Source organism: Stenella coeruleoalba, assembly GCF_951394435.1.
Source record: "Stenella coeruleoalba genome assembly, chromosome: 17".
In the NCBI taxonomy this organism is placed as follows: Eukaryota; Metazoa; Chordata; class Mammalia; order Artiodactyla; family Delphinidae; genus Stenella; species Stenella coeruleoalba.
In genome coordinates, this window is record NC_137163.1 from 24,671,809 (window position 1) to 24,695,245 (window position 23,437).

At 33.4% G+C, this 23,437-nt stretch overlaps 1 protein-coding gene across 3 annotated transcripts in view; it reads left to right on the forward strand.

The window, feature by feature from the left end:
• CSMD3 (CUB and Sushi multiple domains 3) overlaps window positions 1-23,437 on the forward strand; it is a gene marked incomplete at its 5' end in the record, with an annotated part of 1,071,061 nt that overhangs the window by 1,027,684 nt on the left and 19,940 nt on the right. For all 3 annotated transcript variants that reach the window (XM_079901374.1, XM_079901375.1, XM_079901376.1), the window contains 5 exons: window positions 2,931-3,104; window positions 4,829-4,902; window positions 15,789-15,900; window positions 17,995-18,174; window positions 21,174-21,239. In XM_079901374.1, coding sequence (XP_079757500.1) covers window positions 2,931-3,104; window positions 4,829-4,902; window positions 15,789-15,900; window positions 17,995-18,174; window positions 21,174-21,239 — 606 coding nt within the window. The remainder of the gene's footprint in view (window positions 1-2,930; window positions 3,105-4,828; window positions 4,903-15,788; window positions 15,901-17,994; window positions 18,175-21,173; window positions 21,240-23,437) is intronic.

The following is a 23,437-nucleotide window of genomic DNA, read 5'->3' on the forward strand; positions in this document are numbered from 1 at the left end:
TAAAGAAGCTCCTTCTAGGTAATATGATTTATTAGAGTGTGTTCCAAGCCTCAAGGTTGATGTCACACAAATTGACCCTTAAAATTCTGATGCTAAGGATGATCTTAAAACAGACCAATGTGTTCTGAATGAGACTAGATATTCTACAGCTACTTCAGAATAAATAGCAAAAGGGGATTTTACAGAGATGAGTTTATGGTAAAGTTTGTTTGATATGAATGAAAAAATCTCAATCAAAAAGTTTCTTGATATAATGTTTTATTTTTTGATCTATTAAAATGCAAATAATAATAAAATACATACTATAGACATTTAAATTGTAATAAATATCCAAATATAATAAGGCTCACTTTGTCCCAGTTGCTTTACATATATTATTTTTAGTACATAGAACTCCTGGCTAAGTATGTTTAGTCATGACATTTTAATAGATAATGACACAGGCTCAGAGAGGTCAAATTGTAAGGACACTGGGTAACTCTGCCATCATTTGGGGGACCAGCTACATTATTGTGTGGCCTAAAGTCATATTACTAGTAAATGGCAGAGTATGAATTCCAGTTCAGAGAGGTAGACCTAAGAGACAATTCTCTTATCCATTGAATAGCCAAATTCAATAATTTTAGGTATTTAACAAAGAAGAAAATCTTTTCTCATTAAATCTGTTCAAACTATGCCTTTTTATCTTAAAGTTTATATCACTGTGAACTGAAGCCTTTTGAAAATAAACCCTGTGTCTTAAGCCTCTAAACTTGACACCAATAGGTTGTTTGGTTTAGTACATGAAAATCTAAAGATAGAAAACAGATTGAATGATGGAGGGGCTGGGAAGGGGGATTGAAGAGTTTATGTGGTTGCATCTCTCCTCCTTTCTTTTTTTCATTGAATAAAGATAAGATTCTGAGTTGAATGACTCAGCAGAAATATGCTAGAGAAACATTTCAGAAGTAAATTATAAAATAACTGTGAGATAACTTAGTAATAGAAATGATTGCTAAAGCTGAAGTACCCACTGATAATGCTCACTGAGGAAATATCCATTGAATTTAAAATGTGCTAGAGATACACAGACTAATAACACAAGGAGCCTGGCCTTTGGGGTTTGATATTATGTTGCTAGAAGTGCTTGGATGCCAAGTACCACTAAGGCTTACAATATCTAAGAAATGGTGAAAATTAAAACAGAACACAATAAATAAATATTTATTTTACATGTGTTACTATACTTGGAACATTTCCCCAGTTTATTTTATTTTAATATTTACTTTATGATTACTTTTCATCTTAACTGTTTTAAAAGAAAAAAATGTTTCTAAAAAGAGGTTTAAAAGTCCAAGTTTCTCTTAGAGTCTTGAATTTCAGGGAAGGTCTTTGAACACTGCGTTTGAGACTAAGGTATTCTATAAATATGGTATTCATTTATTCCAGGTTTCCTGGAGCAATTCTTGTTTATTCTGTTATCCTGGTAGGTGTCCTATCCAGTTAGAATCCTCCTTTTACTCTCAAAAGTGTCTTGGTTTGGATGATGCATTTTATAGTCACTCAACCTATAACTATCTTAAGGCTACATTTATACTTAAAAACATTTGGTTATTTCCGTTTGCTTTATAGGGGAATAAGCTTTCAGGTGCTGAATCTGCAAATTTAAAAATTGAGTATACTTTTAAAACATAGTTAAAATAGTAAATTTTATGTTATGTATTTTGGACTACAGTAAAAAAGAAATTGAAAACATGCTATATGTACTTCGCCTCAGTTATCTACTAGATTTGAAGCCATCTGATCTCATCCCCTCCTACAGTTCTGCATGCTTACTCTGCTCCAGTCTCACTGGCCTTACTCTCCCTCCAGCATGCTACATTTGACCCAGCACAGGGCTTTGGCAATGCTGTTTCCTCTATCTGCAATGTTCTTCCTTGCGAGAGAATGGATGGCTAAATGGTTTTTTTCCTCCAAATCTTTTCTCAGTGAGAGACACCCGTGCTACCTTATTAAAATCCACTACCACTACTCACCTTCTAGCACATCCACATGTACAGTCCTGATCTCCTTCGCACAGTATTTTTCCCCATGGGACTTATTATCTTCCCATATACTACCATTTTTACTTATTAATTATGTTTATTCGTTTGCTTTCCTCACAAAAGCATAAACTCCACAAGTGCAGGAACCTTAGTTTGTTTACTAATAAGTGCAAGCACCTAATATTACCTAGAATAGTGTTTGTTTTTTAGTACTTTAAAAATATATGTTGAATGGAATCATCTAATCAATTTGTTTAGAACTATTGTCAAGTTGATTTCTTCAGTGGTTGTAGAACATTGAGATTCCTTGGTTTTGTATGGATCTGGATTCTGATGGCCTTCTTTTCTCTTTAAAAAACTACCACCACCCCCCACCAATATTTTGAAGAGGAAGACAACCAAATACTCGGATACTAGGATACGTGATCCGAGTGTTCAACAGAGCACGTATCATTGAAACAAATAACTATATCTTTTATATACATTAAAAAATACATAGCAATCTGGAGAGTATATCCTAGACCATTGTTTTTTTGTTGCTGATAGAGCTATTTGTGAATCACATGTCTTTTCAAGAATACACTCCAACTTTGTAGCATATATGTACAAATATGTGGTTTGATTCTGGTCAGTATAGAACAAAAAAATACCAAAAAATCTACAATTGTTAAGGTGGTCTACTAGGTGGAAAAATATTTGAATCAGACTAATTTTTAAAAAGTATTATGCTGAATTGAATATTCAGCATTTATTCATGTAGACAAAAGATAAATTTTCATTGGGATAGATTAACATGGGTAGCATGTCACTTTAGTGCAGTATTTCAGTTATTTTTGTCATTTTTCTGATGACATTTACTCTGATGAATCTAAATCACTGTATAATTCTCTTTCTTTTCACTTCCAGCAAAGTTTTGTGGTGACCCTGGTATACCTGCCCAAGGGAAAAGAGAAGGCAAAAGCTTTATATACCAGTCAGAGGTTTCATTCAGCTGCAATTCTCCTTTCATATTAGTGGGATCTAGCACCAGAATATGTCAAGCAGATGGCACTTGGAGTGGTTCATCACCTCACTGCATAGGTAATATTAATTAAAGATCAATAATGCTCAGTAATTTGGGAATTAATAGATAGTAGGGAGGTTTAATGGTTTACTTTATCCTATAAACTATAGTTGGCTAAATGTGAAAAATAAATGTAAAATATAGAAACCATTGGAAGGCACTGAAAATTAATATTGTTAAACATATATTATTTTGAGTACGTAAAACTTCTAGAATAAATGCTTAAAATAGTTTCCCTGTTTATCAGTAAAATGAAAAAGAAAAAAGCTTCCAGATTAATATCATGAAATATCAGTACTAATATTTGTATAGAGCTTTATAGTTAATAAAGCATATTCAAGTGAAATTAGACTTGCTTCAAAAATATTAAAAAGGTACTTTGATTTCAAAATGGCTCTAAGTACATTTCTGTAATCCTAAATTTTTTTGTGTTTTGTTGTCATATATTTTATTGAAGTATAGTTGCTGTACAAAATTGTGTAAGTTACAGGTGTTCAGTTTAGTGATTCATAATTTTAAAGGTTATACTCCATTTATAGTTATTATAAAATATTGGCTATGTGTCCTGTGTTGTACAGTATATCCTTATAGCTTATTGTATATATAGTAGTTTGGACTTCTTAATCCCCTACCCCTATTTTGCCCCTCCCTCCTTCCCTCTCTCCACTGGTAACCACTAGATTGTTCTCTATATCTGTGAGTCTGCTTCTTTTTTGTTATATTCACTAGTTGTTGTATTTTTTAGATTTCACATATAAGTGATATCATACAGTATTTGTCTTTCTCTGACTTATTTTGCTTAGCATAATACCCTCCAGATCCATCCATGTTGCTGCAAATGGCAAAATTTCATTCTTTGCTATAGCTGAGTAGTATTTTTTTATATATATATATATATATATATATATATATATATATATATATACACACCATATCTTCTTTATCCATTTATCTGTTAATGGACATTTAAGTTGCTTCCATATCTTGGAAATTGTAAATAACACTGCTATGAACATTGGGGTATATGTATCTTTTTGATTTAGTGTTTTAGTTTTTTGGGGGGTATATACCCAGGAGTGGAATTGCTGGGTCATAGGGAAGTTCTGTTTCTAGCTTTTGAGAAGCCTTCATACTGTTTTTCACAGCAGCTGCACCAATTTACATTCCCACCAACAGTATATGAGTGTTCCCTTTTCTCCTAAAATTAAATTCCACATTGAATAAACTAACCAAATAACCTGTCATACAAGCTAGCCAAACCAGAGACTACCAGCCCTACCATTTTTATGCCTGAATCTCCTACAGGTGTCAGTGAAAAATGCAAATAACTAAGTCCTGTTTCTGGAAAAATAATTTATTTCTTGAAGGGAATATTACCCTACTTGATATTATAACTTAGTAAAGTCGTTGAGCAAATGTTTTATGTATGCGTTCCTCTTTCAAATCCGTCATTTTCCCTTAACTTTTTATTCACAGAGTTAGTTAGATGTCAAGTGCTTTTATATTAGAAGGGTTCAAAGTTCAAGAATTGCATAATTCATATAAACTGCAGTCTACCTGAATTTCCTGCTTTAAGATTAGCAGGCTTCTGTTCATGGAGATTAGATTTTACTCTTTATTATTACCCAGGGCCCTTTCATTAAACCCTAGATCTCTTAAAATTATTTTATATGAGGGAAATATACATTTAAGTAAAACTGTAAATTTTAAAGGAATATCACATTTTTAATCTTTATTTCAGAACCCACACGTACCTCATGTGAAAACCCAGGAGTGCCACGTCATGGATCTCAAAACAGTACATTTGGATTTCAAGTGGGTACTTTTTTATCATTTTTTTCCAGTTTTATTGAGATATAATTGACATACATCACCGTATAAGTTTAAAGTGTACAGCACAATGGTTTGACATATATATGGTGAATGATTACTGCAGTAATTTTAGTTAGTAATCCAGAGAGTATGTCCTCCATTATCTCATATACATACAATAAAAAAAAGCAAAAAAGAAAAAAAATTCCTTGTGATAAGAATTATTAGGACCTACTCTCTTAACAACTTTCCTATATACAATACAGCAGTGTTAACTATACTCATCACTGTTGTATATTACATATCTAGTACTTACATATCTTATAACTAGAAGTTTACACCTTTTCACTACCTTCCTTCAATCCTGCCCCCTCCCTCCGCCACTGCTCTGGTAACCACATATCTGATCTCTTTTTATGTGAGTTCAGGTTTTCGTTGTTGTTTTAGATTCCACATATAAGTGAGATCATATTGTATTTGTTTTTCTGTTGTCTGAGTTATTTCATCAAATGGATACTTTAAATATTTCCATTTAATATAAGTTAGATCAAAAGGCTTTGGTTCATGTGCAAAATCCTGTTAATGTAAACAGAAAAAAAAGTCATGCTTATATCTGCATTCAAAAACACCTTTTAAAAAAGGCAACAGGAAATGAAAGAGTGGAAATAAAAAGAAATTAGAAGGAATATATGCTTCAAGATATAGCCTAACTGACCATGAGGATAAAATTAAAATTGGAGAGAGCTGTGAGCATAGGAAAATCTGTAAGCAGTAGCTAGTATGTAAGAGAAATATTAAGTGAGGGAGTAAATGGGTAACCTCTACAGGCAGATATGGGGACAATGAGGAAAAGTGTAGTTGAAAGTGATACGGTGACCTCGGCCTGCAGCAGCTTAAAGCAGGATTTCGGCTCCCCACCAGAGATTGAGGTCAGGCAGCGGCAGTGAGAGCGCAGAATCCTAGCCACCAGACCACCAGGGATCAGCCATGAAGAAATGAATTTCTACATAAGACAGAAAGTAGTGAAGCAACTGAAGTGTTTATTAGGAGGAAAATGAGTACAGTATGTGTGGATAGACACACGAGCGGGCTCAGAGAGAGAGATCCGCACCCTCGTGGCAGTTTGAATCAATTTTATGGGGCATTTCTTCCGGGTTTCTTTGACCAATCATCTTGTTTTGCCTGGTTCTGAGTCCGTATTTGGTTTATCTCAGGGTCCTCCCCTGTGTGCGTGCACATCTCTTAGCCAAGATGGATTCTAGTGAAGAGGGCTATGGGTAGTTGGCATCACTTACTATGGGGTGGCGCCCCCTCCCTTTTGGACCTCCAAGGAGCCTTTCTGCGCATGTGTAGTTGGGAAGGTCTCCTTGACTTCGAGAATGAGGAATATGTGGTCTCTTATCTTCTATCTGGGAAGGGCCCAGCCCCCTCCATCATCCTGCTTTTATGGAGTTTCTGCTATTATGGAGTTTCTGTCCATAGGGGAGAACCTGTTCAGCCTGAGGCCCATCTATCTTCTGCCTCAAAAGAGGTTTAGAGAAACTTCTGAGACAAAGAGTTACCAAATATATAAAAATGTGGTTATTCAAGAAGGCAATAAGACTAAAAGACTTTTTTCTTATAATATGTATATAATATTAAAATAATTTTTAAACATTTTCATTGATGTGGGAAATTTCTGTAAAAATAATTTAACTGTAACCTATTATTATACAACACAGAGTTGGATTGTAATATTAGAATTCTTTAACATGCCCAGTCACGTGTGGCTGACTTTCTTTTCTTTCTTATTCCAGTTTAGATTTTATGTAGAGATTCAGCAAGATTTTCATTACAGGGGCCTAAGGGGAGCCAAAGTGCATACCAATTCCAAAAGGAAATAGCCAGTTTACACGCTAACCGATTGCCTTGTGTCGCAGGGTTTTCTAAATTGTGCTATTTTGTGTGGAATTCAGTGTGAACCCGAAGAACATTCATTTCTAAAGGAAGTACTCATAACAGGTGCCATATTTTTGTTGCTAAAAATAGTTTCCATTTATCTACAGTTCAGGCACAGTATGAACATTGATTTGATAGCTTTTCCAATTCTTCCTGTTTGCCTCAGGCCTATCTAGGTAATACAAAAGTGTGAAAAAGCATCTCAATCTCTATTATGTTGGTGTTTTCAGAAAACTTTAGATTTGTATCTCCATAAAATGTTTTATCAGTTGATCGAGATCTTGAAAAATGAACTAGCTAAACAGTATTAGACCTCATCATATAGACCAAGAAACTGAAACAGAACATGACTTAACTTTGATCACAGAGCAAGTCAATGGCAGTATTTTTACAGAATACAGAATTTTGATGTCAGTGTCTGTACACTAAATCAGATGATTTTCTGAAGAATCTGAGTCCTTTTTAGGAAATACCCTTTGAGATAATGGAAATTGAAATAAATAAGATTGAGTTTAGAATAGTCATTCAATGAAATGAATAGAGTCATTCACTCTAAATTTTAAGAATTCTATTATAATCATTGAAAAATGTTATCACAAAGTTAAACTAATGCTGAATTCATACTCTTCAGCTAATAAACATATATTAGATCATTATAGTCTATCTAGATAAATATGAATAGACTAGATTTCAGATATGGTAAAATCTAATAAAATTGTATAATCTCTACTAATCTCTATTAAAACTACAAATGATATACTGAGTATGTTAAATTAAGGGTGTCAACTTTCATACATGGTTATGGCAGATATGTGCATATGTCTGTATATATACTTATTTTATATATTTATATACAAATCATGTTTACTAAACCTGTATAGAGTCAACAGAATTTAAGAAGTTATGTAATTCTAACTAATATCAATTTATAGATGGATTCCAAATAAATATGACCTTATATAACTAGAAAAGACTTCTCTACTGGTTGACCAAAAACTCTTGCTTACAAGTAAGAAAAATTATTTTGAGCTAGCTTAAACCTAAAGGCATTAAAAGCCATGTGTTGGTGTGTCCCAGGCCACAAGAGAAAGGATCTAGGTGAGACTCATCAAGCCTAGAATCTAGGAACTGGACAACAGTACTCAGTCTCTTACACTACTCTGTATTTATCTACTTTTTCTTTCTCTGTAGATTGGCCATATGGCAAAGAGTGCATCATTTCTATTTACATCTCAGCCACATAGAGCAAGTGATTAATTATCTCAATCTCAGTTTCAAATATCCAGAGAGAGAATCAAAATGTTTCAACTTTTGTATCTACCTCTGGTTTGATCTAGTGACCAGTAGCAAGTTAAATAAAATCATAGCTATAGCTAGCCCACTTCTGGGAGGGACAAGAGAAAGGGGAAAGTTATAAATTGCAGAGGCGCTCTGCATTTCTTAATTTTCTCTTTAATGTGTTTATTTTGTTCACTCTCCTTTTCTATAAAGATTTATATAGTAGATTTTTGGACATTGATATAATTACTAAAATATAAGAATATATCACCTGTTGCTAGAGAATGCAAAAACTCTAGTTTTAGAAAAAAGTACTCAAAGTAATTTCTCTTTTTATTTAAAATATTATAAACTGGAACAATTTTAGCTAAAAATATATTAGTAGTAAGGAGAATAAGTATCAAAATGATTGATGCAACATCCAGATTAATTATGGAGGAAATGCCAAACAGAAATATTTCACTAACTGCTGTATTACTCTAAATTGAGCTCTGGGGTTTGGAAGGCACATTAACACTGATTTAGGACTTGTTACGTAAAATTATTATAAATATAAAATATTTTAAATCTGATTTTAGATATTTAATTCCAAGGTATTAAACATAAGATATTTAACCCTACCAAAATAACCATTATGAAAAAGCTCTGTCTTGACTACAGAGACTACAAAAGCATCCTTGATTGAGGGGTAGGGAGACAGAAATAATCAACTAAAGACAACATGATCAACTATTTGTGACTGTTGACACCTTTCATTCTCTGGCTTCTGTTTCCAAAAGCAAGTCTGGACCACCCAGTTTTATAGATACAGGACTCCTGGGTACAACAGTAGCCATCTTGGCAACCACAGTTCACCCTACTATTGAATGTTTCATGAGCAACCATATTACCCGAGTAGGTGGGGAACACTGAAGAAACCAAACATCTTCTAAGCTACCTGACTTTAAAAGGAATGTCCTAGGTATTCTATCTAGGCAGTTATCTATTGTATCTGGCAAACTTGACAGTAATCAGTTACCTAGACAACCGTGCCCCGCATCTCTTTTACGTAAACTCGGTGTTCTGTCACACATTCTGCTAATGTTTAAAAAATTCATCATGACATGCTCAGATGTGTTTGGCAATCACTAGTGTGCTGGATGCTGAACCACTTCTCTGTAAATATAGCATCCAAGTGACAACAGCAGCAGCGTAATGGACCTTGCACAAAGCTACAGCATGCCTGAAACAAGACTCCAGCAAGTAATAATTAGCCTTTTTCCTTTCACCACTGACAGTGCTTGTCTAACTAAAAAGCTTCCCAAAGCAGAGAGAGAAGCCATGTAGAGAATCCAGACATAATTCAGAGTCAGCCCTGGCTGAAATGTGGTCTTATAATGGAAACACTTCTATTCTTAGAAGAAAAAATGATTGGTTATAAAGTAATGCTAGAAGCAGTTAAAAAGATAAGGCCGAACCATACTGAATAACTTTGGGTTATTTTTAAGAGGGGTAAATATAGTTCTTAATAGGAGAAAACAATCTATCACAGAAAAAGTTTACAACTAATATTTTTACAAAAATTTTACAGTATACTACAAGATGAAAACATCTTTCAAGGTGGAATGCTTTAGAGAGCAAAGGCTTGGCACAGTCCTAGACCCATGTAAGAGCAGCAATTACTCTTATGCCAAAATTATCTTTAGTGTAGTCAGTGAGAACCAGAATATTGATATTGTAATAAAATGTCAGGATTAGCTGGAGCAGTCTGGGAGAGCCCAAGATATTCAACACCATTCTACATTGACCATTTCTGCAAAATAATCTAAACGGACACCTACAAGCAGCTTCCTTGGGTATCCAGATACCAGGGTCAACCTTGTACCTCTGAAAAGAGGTTCATCTGATGACTCTTAAGTACACGTGTGTTAGAATTTGTGTATGTATATGTACAGCTCACATTTACATATGTAACGACATCGACTCTCTTCTAGAAACCCACATAAGCTGACAGTTGCTGAAATTTTACAGCTTTTAAAATTTGAAGGTTGGGGATTAGAGAAACAAGAGAGGCTGTTCATTGACTATTGAAGTGATCAAAGATATAAATTAAGTACCATTTTAAAACTTTGTTACTATTTATCAAATGGTTACTATCTACAGCTGTAGTACTTATTAACTTATTAAAAATCATGTTAAAAAAATCTAACTCATAAACGGTTAGCTAATACTAGACTAATAATACTAATACTAGACTAATACTAATACTAGAGTGTTCAAAAGCACTGTAAAAGACATTTTATTCATATTTTGGAGAATAAAATATTTACATGTTTAATTAAGTTAGGCTACCTGTAAAGTACTGTGTGATATAATGTCAATAAAGAACTTAAAATGGCACTTTAATGTTTTATTTAAAACCATATATCATGGGGCATCCCTGGTGGCGCAGTGGTTGAGAGTCCGCCTGCCGATGCAGGGGACACGGGTTCGTTCGCTGGTCTGGGAAGATCCCACATGCTGCGGAGCGGCCGGGCCCGTGAGCCATGGCCGCTGATCTGGAGCCTGTGCTCCGCAGCGGGAGAGGCCACAACAGTGAGAGGCCCGCGTACCGCAAAAAAAAAAACAACAACCATATATCATGCACTTTTAAACTTCAGTATTGAATATTGACTGGTGTGTAGAATCCAATTTCATAGTTAAAAAGTAATTTCTGACTAGAATAGAACTTTTTCCCTGGTATTCACAAAACCGTTTTGCCATTTCAGGCTTCAAAAGAAAAAAAAATGTGCCTTTGCATCTCTAAGCATATCTGTAAAGAAATACAGATTCTGTTGAGTAGCCTCTGAAATTTGGCTTTCTTACATTTGGTTGGTTCATGTGACAATCCCTGTGAAATGAATGGAAATATGATTTTTAGATTAAATGACTTTTCCAAAATAAAAAAACAAAACAACCATGGTGATTATGTATGACTTCCAGTTTATAATTGAAATAAGTACATAAGTACATTGAATGAGGCAGGTGTGTTACATAGTGTTGTATTACCTTAAATGGTGAATATCATAACATGAATTTTAAAACAAAAAAGTAAAATTAAACATTTAAAATTGAAGTCTTCTGATTATTTTTTAATAAAAACTGATAAAACATCTTAATTCTGTTTTTCTCATTCAGGAAGCTCAGGGCCCAAAATTGATGCTCAGTCAGCGAAAATCCCTTGCACCTCATCTTAAGTATATGTGTTATCCTTTCATTTTTATGATCCTGCCTTTCTACTTAAATTTTATGAATTTTAATATATTAAAATTATATTAGAAGCTACCTCAACTTTTCTTGGGTAAAGTATTTAATATAAACATAATAAAAATACCAATATAAAATAGTTGTTTAAAATATATTACAGAGGGAGCATATGAATTTTTGATGCCTTTATTATATATATATTTTGATAAGTTGCTAGGAACCATACTGTGTACTCCAGTTAAGCAAATATTTGATATTGAAAATCAGACACAAAAAAATACAGTGATGAAAATTCTAGCAAAGTAAGAGTAATTTGCTATAAAACATCATGAAAGGGAAGATAGATCTTATTCAGAATGTTTTAAATTTCTAAAATTTTGATTAATCATATGATTAGATCTCTAACTTCATGACTAAGGAACTGAACTGTAACATTTTAAAGAGGGAATAAAGAGTTAAAGAAGGTAAGTCATATTTACTAATTAGACATGTCTTATAATTTTATAGTGCATTTGTAAACCACATGCTAATTTGGGCCAATTTAAAGAAAATTTTATTTAAACATTAACTGCAATTAAAACTTGATATGGATTTTTTTTAAATCTTGATATAAAAATAATTTTTAAAATTAATTTTTACATTTTATATAATTGCTTATACAAATAACACTTTTGTTAGTAAATATTGGCAGGAAAATTGTACATAAATTATTTTACAAGAATTTTTAAAATTATATAATGGAAAATTTTATAATGTTACTTATTTTTCTACAAATATTCAAATTATATTATTTATGTTAGAAATTATTTATAGTCAGAGGAATTTACATGACAAGTTGGAAAAGGATGGAGAGATATGTAAAATATACTATTAAGTAGATTTATCACTGGCAAAATTATTAATTCACTAATATTTAGAGAAAATTTTGATGATTGATTTGAATACAACAAATGTTGAATAAAAATCAGTTACTAAATTTGTATAACTCTAGGTATCTTAAATATTAGGTATAAGTGTGAATTTGACAAAAATTTTGTTATTAAATGTGTTGATGATATATAGAAAAACTTTAAATAGATTTTAGTTCTATGGTATCTGGTTAATATGTAAAGCAGTATTTATTGTGATTTCAGAAAAGATTACAGACATGAGGAAAAAGTCTTAGAAATTAAAAAAAAAAAGTGTATGTAATCAATCATGTCTCTCATTCCTTACTAATATAAAGGTTGATGAAATAACCCAAATGTACTCTTCAAAGAACAAATAATGATTTAACTTTATGTTAATTAAAGTATGGAAGGGATATCACTATATTTTAAGAAACTGATAGACATGTTAAATCTTTTTAAGTAATCAAATAATTTTATACTAAGTTCTTAGTCCCCATTCCTTCAGTTGCTCCAACATTTTCAGGACACTTTTCTAAGCTCTGGGTGTATAATGGTGAATAACATATGGTCCTTGGCTGAGCGGAGCTAACATTTTGGTGTGTGGGTCAGATGGAATAGATGATTTTATAGGATAGGTTGATAATATTGATAACATTGAAAGGAACTAATAAAGCACATAAGAGACAGCTTTCCTAGTCTGCTTGCTGCAGGGAAAGCTTTCTAGAAATTTTGTCTGAGCTAAATCTTTTAGGGTAAGATCTAGGGAAAAATAGTTGGGAAATGCATTCCATGTGGGAGGGACAGTGTAAAAATATGCATGCATTATGGGAACTACAGGAATTCAATATTATATGAGCACAATTTGAGTAAAAGTAAGTGGTCAATGATGATGCTAGAGACAGCTAGTGATCAGTTTATGGAGGCTTTTATCCACCAAGTTAACATATGTAACTTTATCCTATGCGAGATAAGCCAGTAAAGATTTTAAGAAGGATAATGATAAAGTAAAACTTTCATGTTGAGTAAATCACTCTGACTTTAGAGTGAAAAATAAATTCAATGGGGTCAAGACTGGAGAAGTGGAGACAAGTTAGATGATTATTATAATTGGTTATAACAGTAATTCTCAAAGTGTGGTCCCTGAGCAGCAGCAGTATTACCTGGGAACTTGTTGGAAATGTGGATTTTAGGGTCTCCCTCAGATTTAACCCAGTCAGAAATTCCTGAGGGGAGCTCAGCTCTCTGTGTTTGGATAAGTCCTTCTGGTGATTATGTTATCTACTAAAGTTTGAGAACCATTGAGAAACCATGTTGAGGACTAAAACAAGATGTATACGTGGGAAAAGAGGGAAGGGGACAGTTTGAGAAAGATTTAGGAGGTAAAATTGTCAATCTTTGGTGGTAGATTAAATGAGGGGAGATTTATGGGAGAAGGCTGGCCATTAACTGAGATCTAGCCTAAAGTAAGATTGCTGGATTGATAGAGGTGATGGGTTTTGTGGAGCCAGTTTGACTAAAGGATGGAATTGCAAAGTCCACATGATCAGTTGTATAAACTATATGAGGAAGTAAAAATCTGTAGCACCATATTGCACAACTTCAGGGAGTATGTGAATGGCATGCTCTGGAGCACAATTTGAAGGATTATATTGAGTACAGCATGAAAAGTGCTCCCTGGAGTGGAGCAATGTAGTAGCCCTGGACAAAATTGGGCATTAAGAAGATAAGAGATCTCCTGGATGCAGAGATGATGCTGTCATGGAAGGCATAATATGAGATAACTGGAAGGATAAAGGTTGTTATAAGAGAATGACTATTAGAACTGAGCATTTCAAGTGTAGCATAGTTCTGGGTGATAACGAGAATAAGAAAGATGGTGGAATATAGCTAGTCTCAAGGTCCAAGTGGAATCTTGTATCGAATTATGTCACATTAAGCTTAGCCTCATGTTGCTTTAGCAGGTGGGAGTAGGAACTAATGGGAAAAAAAGGAAACACAGTCTATGTGAAAAGCCCTAAGACAGCAGTTGAACATTGTCAGACTCCATATGCTGGGGAAGCCTGAAGTGGCAGACTTTAAATACCCCTTATCTTCTCCTCCACCTCTAATCATTTAATAAATCCTGATGATTTTTCCTTTTAATATATTTTGAGTAAACAACTTCCTTCCCATGTCTATTGCCACAAGTTGGTCAAGCTTTATCCACTCAAATCTAAAATGGCAATTCAAGCCTCATAATTAGAATTACTGTTCATCATTCTTTTTTTTTCATAGTTTCCCCATACAGTGGTTAGTTTAATTTTTCAAAGATTTTATTTTCTACATAAATTTTAGTTGCTCTGAAAGCTTTAGCAACTTTATGTTTTTATTTTAAAAATTCAATTGCTATAGCCTGCTATTTGAGAGTCTTCAGAAACTGATTATTATGTCTCTGACTTAATAATTATAGCTGGAATTTATTTAAAGCTTATGTTCCATGCCCATGTGGAGCGAATTATATATCCTATTTTTATTTAATCCTTAAGTCGCAAGGGAAGTAATATCATCTTTATATAGAGAGAGTTAAGTCTCAAAGAGGAGATATACCTTATTCAAGATCAGAGTCAAAGTTAAAGCCGAGTATACACACCTCTGGGGTGTGTTTTCTTTTTTACCTATATCTTACAGCTTTCTACTTTACTCCCAAATTCCCACCTCACTGTGTAAATTATCTATGATAACCAATCAAAAGTGCTCTCTTTTTTTCCTAAACTATATGATGTATGTTTTAACCACCATACATTTTCTCATAATATTCTTATCTTTTCTACTTATATCAGTTGTTTTCAAACGTTAGTTTGCATTAAAATCACTTGGAGGGCTTTTTAAAACACAAATTGCTGGTTGCTACCCTAAGAGTTTCTGATGCAGTGGGTCTCAGCTAAGTTTCCAGAATTGGCATTTCTAACAAATTCCTAGGTTATGCTGAGGTTACTGGTCTGGGGACCACACTTTAAGAACCATTGTTCTATATATTTATCTAAATTACACATCCTTTAAAAGCTTAATGCAAATAGCATGTCTTCCATTGTATTTTTCTGCTACCAATCCAACCTTCAATAAACACCTTTATGTCCAATCTCATATTGCATTTACTGTCTTACATATTCACTGCCTCTTGTGTTGTTAGCTATCTTTATTTCCGTATCTGCCTTTATCCATCATCATTTATCTGTCTCTATTTAACTGTCTGTTTGTCTATCTTATATTCATATGTAGCTTATTGGCCTTTTGGTATCATATATTTTCTTCAAATTACCATGGTAAATATTTGGTACCTATGTATACATTGTATTCAAGTATTTAATGATGATATGCACACAAAGAAATCTAAGGGTTTTTTTCTTCAGTTTTTTTCTGCAATTTTATTTTAAATCAGATTTCAGTTTCTTTTCCTTCCAAACTCTACCTTGCAGAATTTCTTTTGAAAGCATTTCCTCATCCATGTTTTTATTCTATCTGTTGCTGTATTTGAAGTTGCATTGGGACATTTGTTTTTCTCTCTGTAATTTGCTATAGGTAGGAAGTGTTGTACAGTTCCACTGCAAAAAAGGACATCTTCTCCAAGGGTCTACAACACGTACTTGCCTTCCTGACCTCACGTGGAGTGGAATTCAGCCTGAGTGCATACGTAAGTATTGTGGCTAAGAAAATTATACTTATGAAGGATAAGAATTTATATGCATTTTTTTCCACATGTGAAAAATAAACATATGTATGTAAAAGAGGTATTGCATTGTTTTTTTAGGTTATTATAAAATATAATTCATGCATATAGTGTTTTACTGTAGCATACCCCCATGGCTAGTGGGGAGCATTATTCTTTAAGAAGTCAGAAGGCACAGGGCAAAATTTTGTTCTTTTTGAAAAGCTCTTGTAATTGCGTTCAGTTTGGTCACCAGGTAATTTTAGATGATGATTATTTTTTAGGTTCATAGATCTGCACCTATGAATCTGAAGTACTTGTGAGATACAGGAGGCTCCAACATAGTAGAGACTCAGTCTTTTTCACTTGTGAAATTCTCTGAGAACCTGAGGAAAGCTAGAAATGTCCACGAAAGGATAGATGCATGAATACCTTAACCAAAAATTTGAATACTACTTAGGATTTCCTGGAGCTTCTAAATGTGCACTGACTCTAAGTTGAAAGCACTTGCTGTACAGATTGAATAAGAGCAAAGATCACTAAACAGTCTTTTTTGAATACAGTTAGAAATAAATTTTAGCTGGTGAGTTATCTCTTTTTTGCCTCCTACTTCCTCTTTTTATTTCCTCTCCATGTTTTTTGCAGGGGAGAAAAATGAAGAGTAAGCAGGAATAAAAATACTCATCAGAATGGTTTCTAGCTTTTAGGATTTGCTGAAGTCCAAATAAGTCCTGTGAATTTACTCCATCCCTGTTCAGAACCACCCAAATAATCACAGAGGCCCCTGTGGATCCTCAGTTTACTGGAAAGCAGCAGAACACTCCACTGAGAAGTCATGTCACATGCCTGGCTGGCTTATATTTAAATACGGCAAAATTCCTTAAAAGAGAATTCCTCAGAGTGTGTACATACTTTAGAACAGCTGTGTGGGATATACTGAGGTATTTCATAGTAAACTAAGATTCTTTGATGACCTGCATGTGGGATAGGATGATTTAAATAAAATTAAATGGCTTCTGTTACTGCAGAGCATCTCAGAATATCTAATAGGTGCATAATGGGGCTTAAGAATGTAGCAGAAACAGACAATTTGTGTTTATTCTTAGCAGTATTTCCTCAATGAGAATTAAATTTTATTAACTGAATTATATTAAATATAAACTACATAACAAAATGTTTTTCACATAATATTAAAAATATTAGCTATTATTTATAGCTTAGTACATATCCACTAGGAAGCAAATGGAAAAAAATTTTTCCAAACAAATTTGTCCACAGAACACTTTTTCTCAGAGACCATCTTTAAGGGTCTATATCCATGAACAAATGATCAGAAATGTTGTCTTGCTTAGGGGGAGAATTCTTTGTAGCATCTATTTCTGATTAAGAAGGGAATGGTCATCATAAGACACAAAACAGGTGAACTGAGTGGCAGGGTCAGGGAGTGTCATAAGTGCAGGTTTAGTGGAATCAAAAAATTAAATGAATGAAAAGATACTGGTAGCATATGGACCCAAAATATGGCCAGAAAATTCCATATGCAAAAAATTATAAATTGTACTTTCTACATTAGGAAATATGAATATCAGAGCAACATACTAAATTGTGGTTGAATTTACCTTTAGAAGACATGCTTTTTAATTTAAGATAAATATAATAAATAAAAATTATATATTAATATTTCCTAAACTGGTATAGAAAATCTGAGTTTGATCAACTTTAAAACTTATCTTAAGCAGGACTTATTAGATCCTTTAAAATGCTAATATATATTGTGACTCTCTAAAATGGTGATATAGTATACATTTATTAGCTTAATTATCCAGAGTTAGTCTTTTATTTTTTCTCTCAGTTTATATGTTAACAACCACCAGTGTTCCACAGATGATCATTTATGAAATGCTAGTCTATGAAAACAACATTTACATTTACATTGATAAGCTTTCCTTGATTCATGAGAATAACAAGTTACATTTATATAAAGACATTAGCATACCTATAAAAATATATTGTGACTCCGATCTCAAAATTTTCTTAACATGTCTATAAAAATGAACATTTTTTCCCTTTCTTATATAGCCCACAGCTGTAAACAGCCAGAAACTCCTGCTCATGCAAATGTAGTAGGAATGGACCTTCCATCCCATGGGTATACATTAATTTATACCTGCCAGCCTGGCTTCTTCTTAGCAGGTGGAACAGAACATAGAGTGTGTAGATCTGATAACACCTGGAGTGGAAAAGTTCCTGTTTGTGAAGGTAAGTTTTCTCTATAAAAGCTTTCAACAGAAGATTTTGTACTGTTAAAGCTTTCCTCAGATACAAGAGACCAAAAAAATCAATTTAGATTAGCTTAGGAACAAGGTAAATTTGTTCACCAACTCTAAGAGTAGGAGTGATGTAGACACTTTTGGATCCCAGGGCACAGAAATATTATTCAGGCCTTTTTATAGGTTCTTTTCCATGCTCTATTTTTAATTCTTGCCTTTATTACTTTTCCTAGTTCTCTATTCACAGTAGGTATATTAGTTTTCTAAGGCTGCCATAACAAAGCACCACAAGCTGTGTGACTTAAAAGAATAGGAATTTATTCTCTCACAGTTCTGAAAGCCAGAAGTCCAAGATCAAGGTGTCAACAAGGCCATGTATCCTCTGAAGGCTCTAGGGAAGAATCATTCCTTACCTCCTTCGAGCTTGTTATAGCTTCTGGCTATCCCTGGCATTCCTTGGTTCATAAATGCCTCACTACAATGTCTACCTCTATCTTCACATGGCCTTCTTTCCTATGTATCTCTATATGTCCTGTTCTCTTCTTATAAAAACACTAGTCATTGGACTTAGGGATTATTTCAGGAATATTTTACCTCAAGATTCTCCCCAAATTACATCTTCAAAGACTCTGTTTCCAAATAAGGTCATGTTCTGAGGTTCCTAGTGAACATGAATTTGGAGTGTGTACTATTCAACCCACTATAGTAGGGAATATTGCTGCCAGCATTCCTGGGTTTAAATCCTTCTGGTGGAATAACCCTAGTAGAAAGAGTCTTTCCCAAAACTTGGTCAGGAAAGCACTATATGAAAGTCTGATTGCCACAATTTTTAATGGAATCCATCTCCAAATTCATTTCTCAGTCACTATGATATGACAGTTTGACCAGATCTAGGTGATGTTTCCACCCATGTTGCTGCTTTGGTTGATCAGGACAATCCGCATCTGAACAAGATGTAATGAGTTTACCAGAGGAAAAAAGGGTTATGTTTCCAGAAGAAGGAACAAAGGAGGTTTTTCTAGAATTCTTGATAAAGTCATCAATACATTCTTTTTTTTTTTTTCAGTCCTTCTAATTCTTTATGTCTTGTAGCCTTCACAAATGTATGACTTTCTCCTCTTGAAATGTTTTCACTCTCTTCTCTTAGCTAGAACATTACAGGTTTCTCTCTTTTTTTTTTTAATTTTTCATGATAGGAATCCCTTCTGTGTGAGATCTTATTCTTTTATTTGTTTACTTGTTATTGTCTTTCTCCACTCTCCTGTCCTTTCATCTGCCCTTCCCCAACTAGAATATAAGTTCAAAAGAAAAAGAAAAGAAAAAAAAGAAACTTTAATAAATCTAAATATGGCCCATTTTAGGGTTCTTTTATGTAAAAAAAAAAAAAGAAACTTTGTCAAAGTATTTACAACTGTGATTTTAATCACTAGATCAGTGCCTTATATGTGAAAAGTGTTCAATCAATATTTGTTGAATAAATAAATATTTTATCTCCTCAAATTTCTGGCTACCTATTCTCCATTTCCTTTTTAAGCTTAATGTTTTCTACCCATTTTTTCTAAAGCTCAGTTCTTAGTCTTCTTTTCACTCTGTGTTCTCTCCCTAGGTGATCTGATCTCATTCAAGCCAATGACTTAAAATTTCCTCTGTGAAGGTTATTTGCAAATTAATATTTCTAGCTCATTTATCTTCTCTTAGCTCCAGAATTATATGCTCAATTTCTTACCTAATATCTCTTCTTGAATTTCTCAAAGACAATTAAATAATATATGCAAACCTAAACTCATCAATTTCCCTTCACTGTAAGTCTTCTCTTGATGTTCCCTAACTCAGTGGTACCATCATCACATAATAAATAGAAATCTAGTAGTCACCTTTCACATCTTCTTGTCTCTTTAAATCCACCAGAACTTTAGTAGGTTTAAAAAACTTCTATCCACTTTTGAATTTATCATCACTGTTACTGTAATCTAACTCAGCATTATCTCTACTGAGACTACTGAAATGTCTTTGACATCTTCTTGTCTCTTTAAATCCACCAGAATTTTAGTAGGTTTAAAAAATTCTATCCACTTTTGAGTTTATCATCACTGCTACTGTAATCTAATTCAGCATTATCTCTACTGAGACTACTGAAATGGCCTTCTAACTTCTCTGCCCAAATCAATACCCACTCCTTTCCAAATTGTTCTCCACCTTGCAGCCAAGGTGATGTTCAACCAAATAACTTCCCCTTAAAACCTTTAAAGACATTACTTTGTTCTTAGGAAAAAGATGTATGTCTTTACAGGTCTACAAGCACTGCACATCATAGCTGCTTCAACTTGGCAGGCACTTTCAGCACCCCACATGATTTTGAGCTCCTTTTGGTTTGACTTAAAAACTTTAGTTTAACTCTTTACCTTTGAGACTAGCCAATTTCTTATGACATAATGGGATACCTTAACAATTTTTAAGTCTTTTTTTTTTTTTTTTGGTGGGGGGCATGCCACACAGCTTGTGGGATCTTAGTTCCCTGTCCAGGGATCAAACCTGGGCCCAAGCAGTAAAAGGGCCAAGTCCTAACCACTGAACCACCAGGGAATTCCCAACAATTTTTAACTCTTAAACATGAACCCTACCCAAATTATTTGCCTTTAAGCAACAGGAACATACCCTCAGCCCTCAACTTCCATGTTGGAGTCAACTGTTTCCATGTTGGTTTATGCCTTTAAAATAAGAAACAAGACCCCAAAATACTAAGGCAGCACTGATATTCCCTTTGCCCCACTGGACTATAATGGGGATAATTATAGAAGTTGTTAGTTGAACAGAAGTGTTGAGTGAGGACTGGGATGCTATAGTGAACAGGACATTTTGGAGAAAACTATATGGTATTTCAAAGAATAAAATTGACAGTGCATCAAACTGTGTGTGTGTGTGTGTGTGTGTGTGTGTGTGTGTTATTAATTATATTAAATTTTGTAAAATTTTTGTTTCTTTTCATAGCTGGTTCCAAAATATTGGTGAAAGATCCTAGACCTGCGCTAGGAACACCCAGCCCAAAGCTAAGTGGTTAGTAATTTCAGTTGTTTTTCTAGTAGTCATGATTTCTCAAGGTGATCTTCTGTTGTATTGACAAAGTGACCATTTATTTAGAAAAACATATTTCAGTATGGGAAAACTATGCATTTTACTGTTCGGAATTTGAAGTTTGAAAATTTGTATTATAAGATACCAAACTTCGAGCAATGTAATACTGTGTCATGTTAATATTCCAAAAATATTGTATATAGTTGTCTCTATAAAATTTCCCTTCAAGAATATCTGTAGATAGCTATAAAATAATGGCAATGGTTTATTTAAAACATTAAAATAAAAATTAGATTTACATATAATTTTTAAATATAAATTTTTTAAAGAAGGAACCAAATACACTTGGAGTGAGAGTAAAAGTTCAGCAACTTCTAGAACTTGTCCAGTTTATTTTCAGTAATTTGATTTAAAAATAAAATATTTAGTCGTTAAAAATATGGGCCTTGAAGTCCTACAACCTTGATGTAATCCCCATGTTATACACTGCCTACCCTATGACTTTGGAAAAGTTAATTTCTACATCTGAGCCTCCATTTCTTTACCTATACAAAAGATATATTGATTAGATTAATATGAATGAACTTCATAAAAATGAAACACAAAGTGCTTGGCTCATGGTAAGGGCTCAGTATATGAGAGCTTCTTTTTAATGTATTAGTATGTATTTTATTTACATGGTAGGAATGAAAAGCTACACATAAAATTAAAGGCTCAGCATTTAATCTTTACCTTGGAAATAGATTTGGTCCAGTTGTAATAAGCCAGGGAGAGTGTTAGAATCTAATTTTAGTTGGTTTAAAAAGTTCTCAGTGTACATGCTATTAAACTGGACTGCCTACCAAAAAAATTAGTCTGAGAAACTGATTTTTTTCAACAGTCAGTGAAAACAGACTGAATTTCTCTAAGGTGACCAAAAAATATGTCATCATGAGAGAGAAAGTGTTGCATGGATTCAGAAAACCACAATGGTCCCAGCCCCTGGTAACCTCTATTCTACTTTCTGTCTCTATGAATTTCCCTATTCTAGGTACTTCATATAAGAGGAATCACACAATGCTTGTCCTTTTGTGTCTGACTCGATAATGCTCCGTTGAATGTATATACCATATTTTATTTATCCATTCAGCTGTTCACTGACATTAGGATTGTTTTCACCTTTTTGGCTGGTGTGAATAATCCTGTGAACACTAGTATACGAGATTCTTTTTGATTTCCTGCTTTCCATTCTTTTGGGTGGTAGTAGAATTGCTGGATCATGTGGTAATTCTAGGTTTAACTTTTTTGAGAAACTGCCAAACGGTTTTCCAAAGCAGTTGAGTCATTTTACATTCCCACCAGCAAAGTACCGGGGTTTCACGTCCTCACCTACACTTGTTATTTCCTGTTTACCACAACTTTTTAAAAAAAGAAAAACAAAGACTTAGTGCAGGGTTGTAATTATAACTCAAAATGTGTTCAATATAAGACTAGGTTTGCCTCATTTTTAGGTAAATATCTTCCATTGGACCTTTCATTTCATGTCCACTGTTAAAATGTTTACCATTAATGATTAAAGGACTTTTTTCTGGTTAAAAAAAAAAAGAAAGAAAACCACAGTGGTCAATCAGTGCCCAGAACTTTCCAAGAAAGATACTTTATCTGGGAGCAGATGTGTACCCTGAATAATAGCTCCAGCATATCAAGTATAAATCTAGACTGTCCTGGGCAAAACATGGCCAATGGCTACCAATAAATATTTCAGGCTGACAAAAAATTTTTTTTAAAGAATATGGAAGAACTAAACAACAAAACTAATATGTTTGATGTAAAATATATATATATATATATATATATATATATATATATATTTCTCATCAACCAATTAAATAATATATACTTTCTTTAAAGGCACATGGGACAGCTATAAGAATTGATCATATATTAAGCAATAAAAAAATCTACACAAATTTCAAAGCAAAGTTAGTCTTACCTGACCATGATGCAGTTAAAAGTTAATAAGAAAATGGATAAAATTTTTAAATTCCTCAGTATTTGGAAATTAAGAACAAAATTAATACTGATGAATAACTCATGAATTGAAGAAGAAATTAAAATGGAAAATATAACAGTATAGTTTAGTTATGCTGAAAAATCTAGATATCAAAACTTGGGAGCTAGAGCAAAAGTAAAGATGTGAG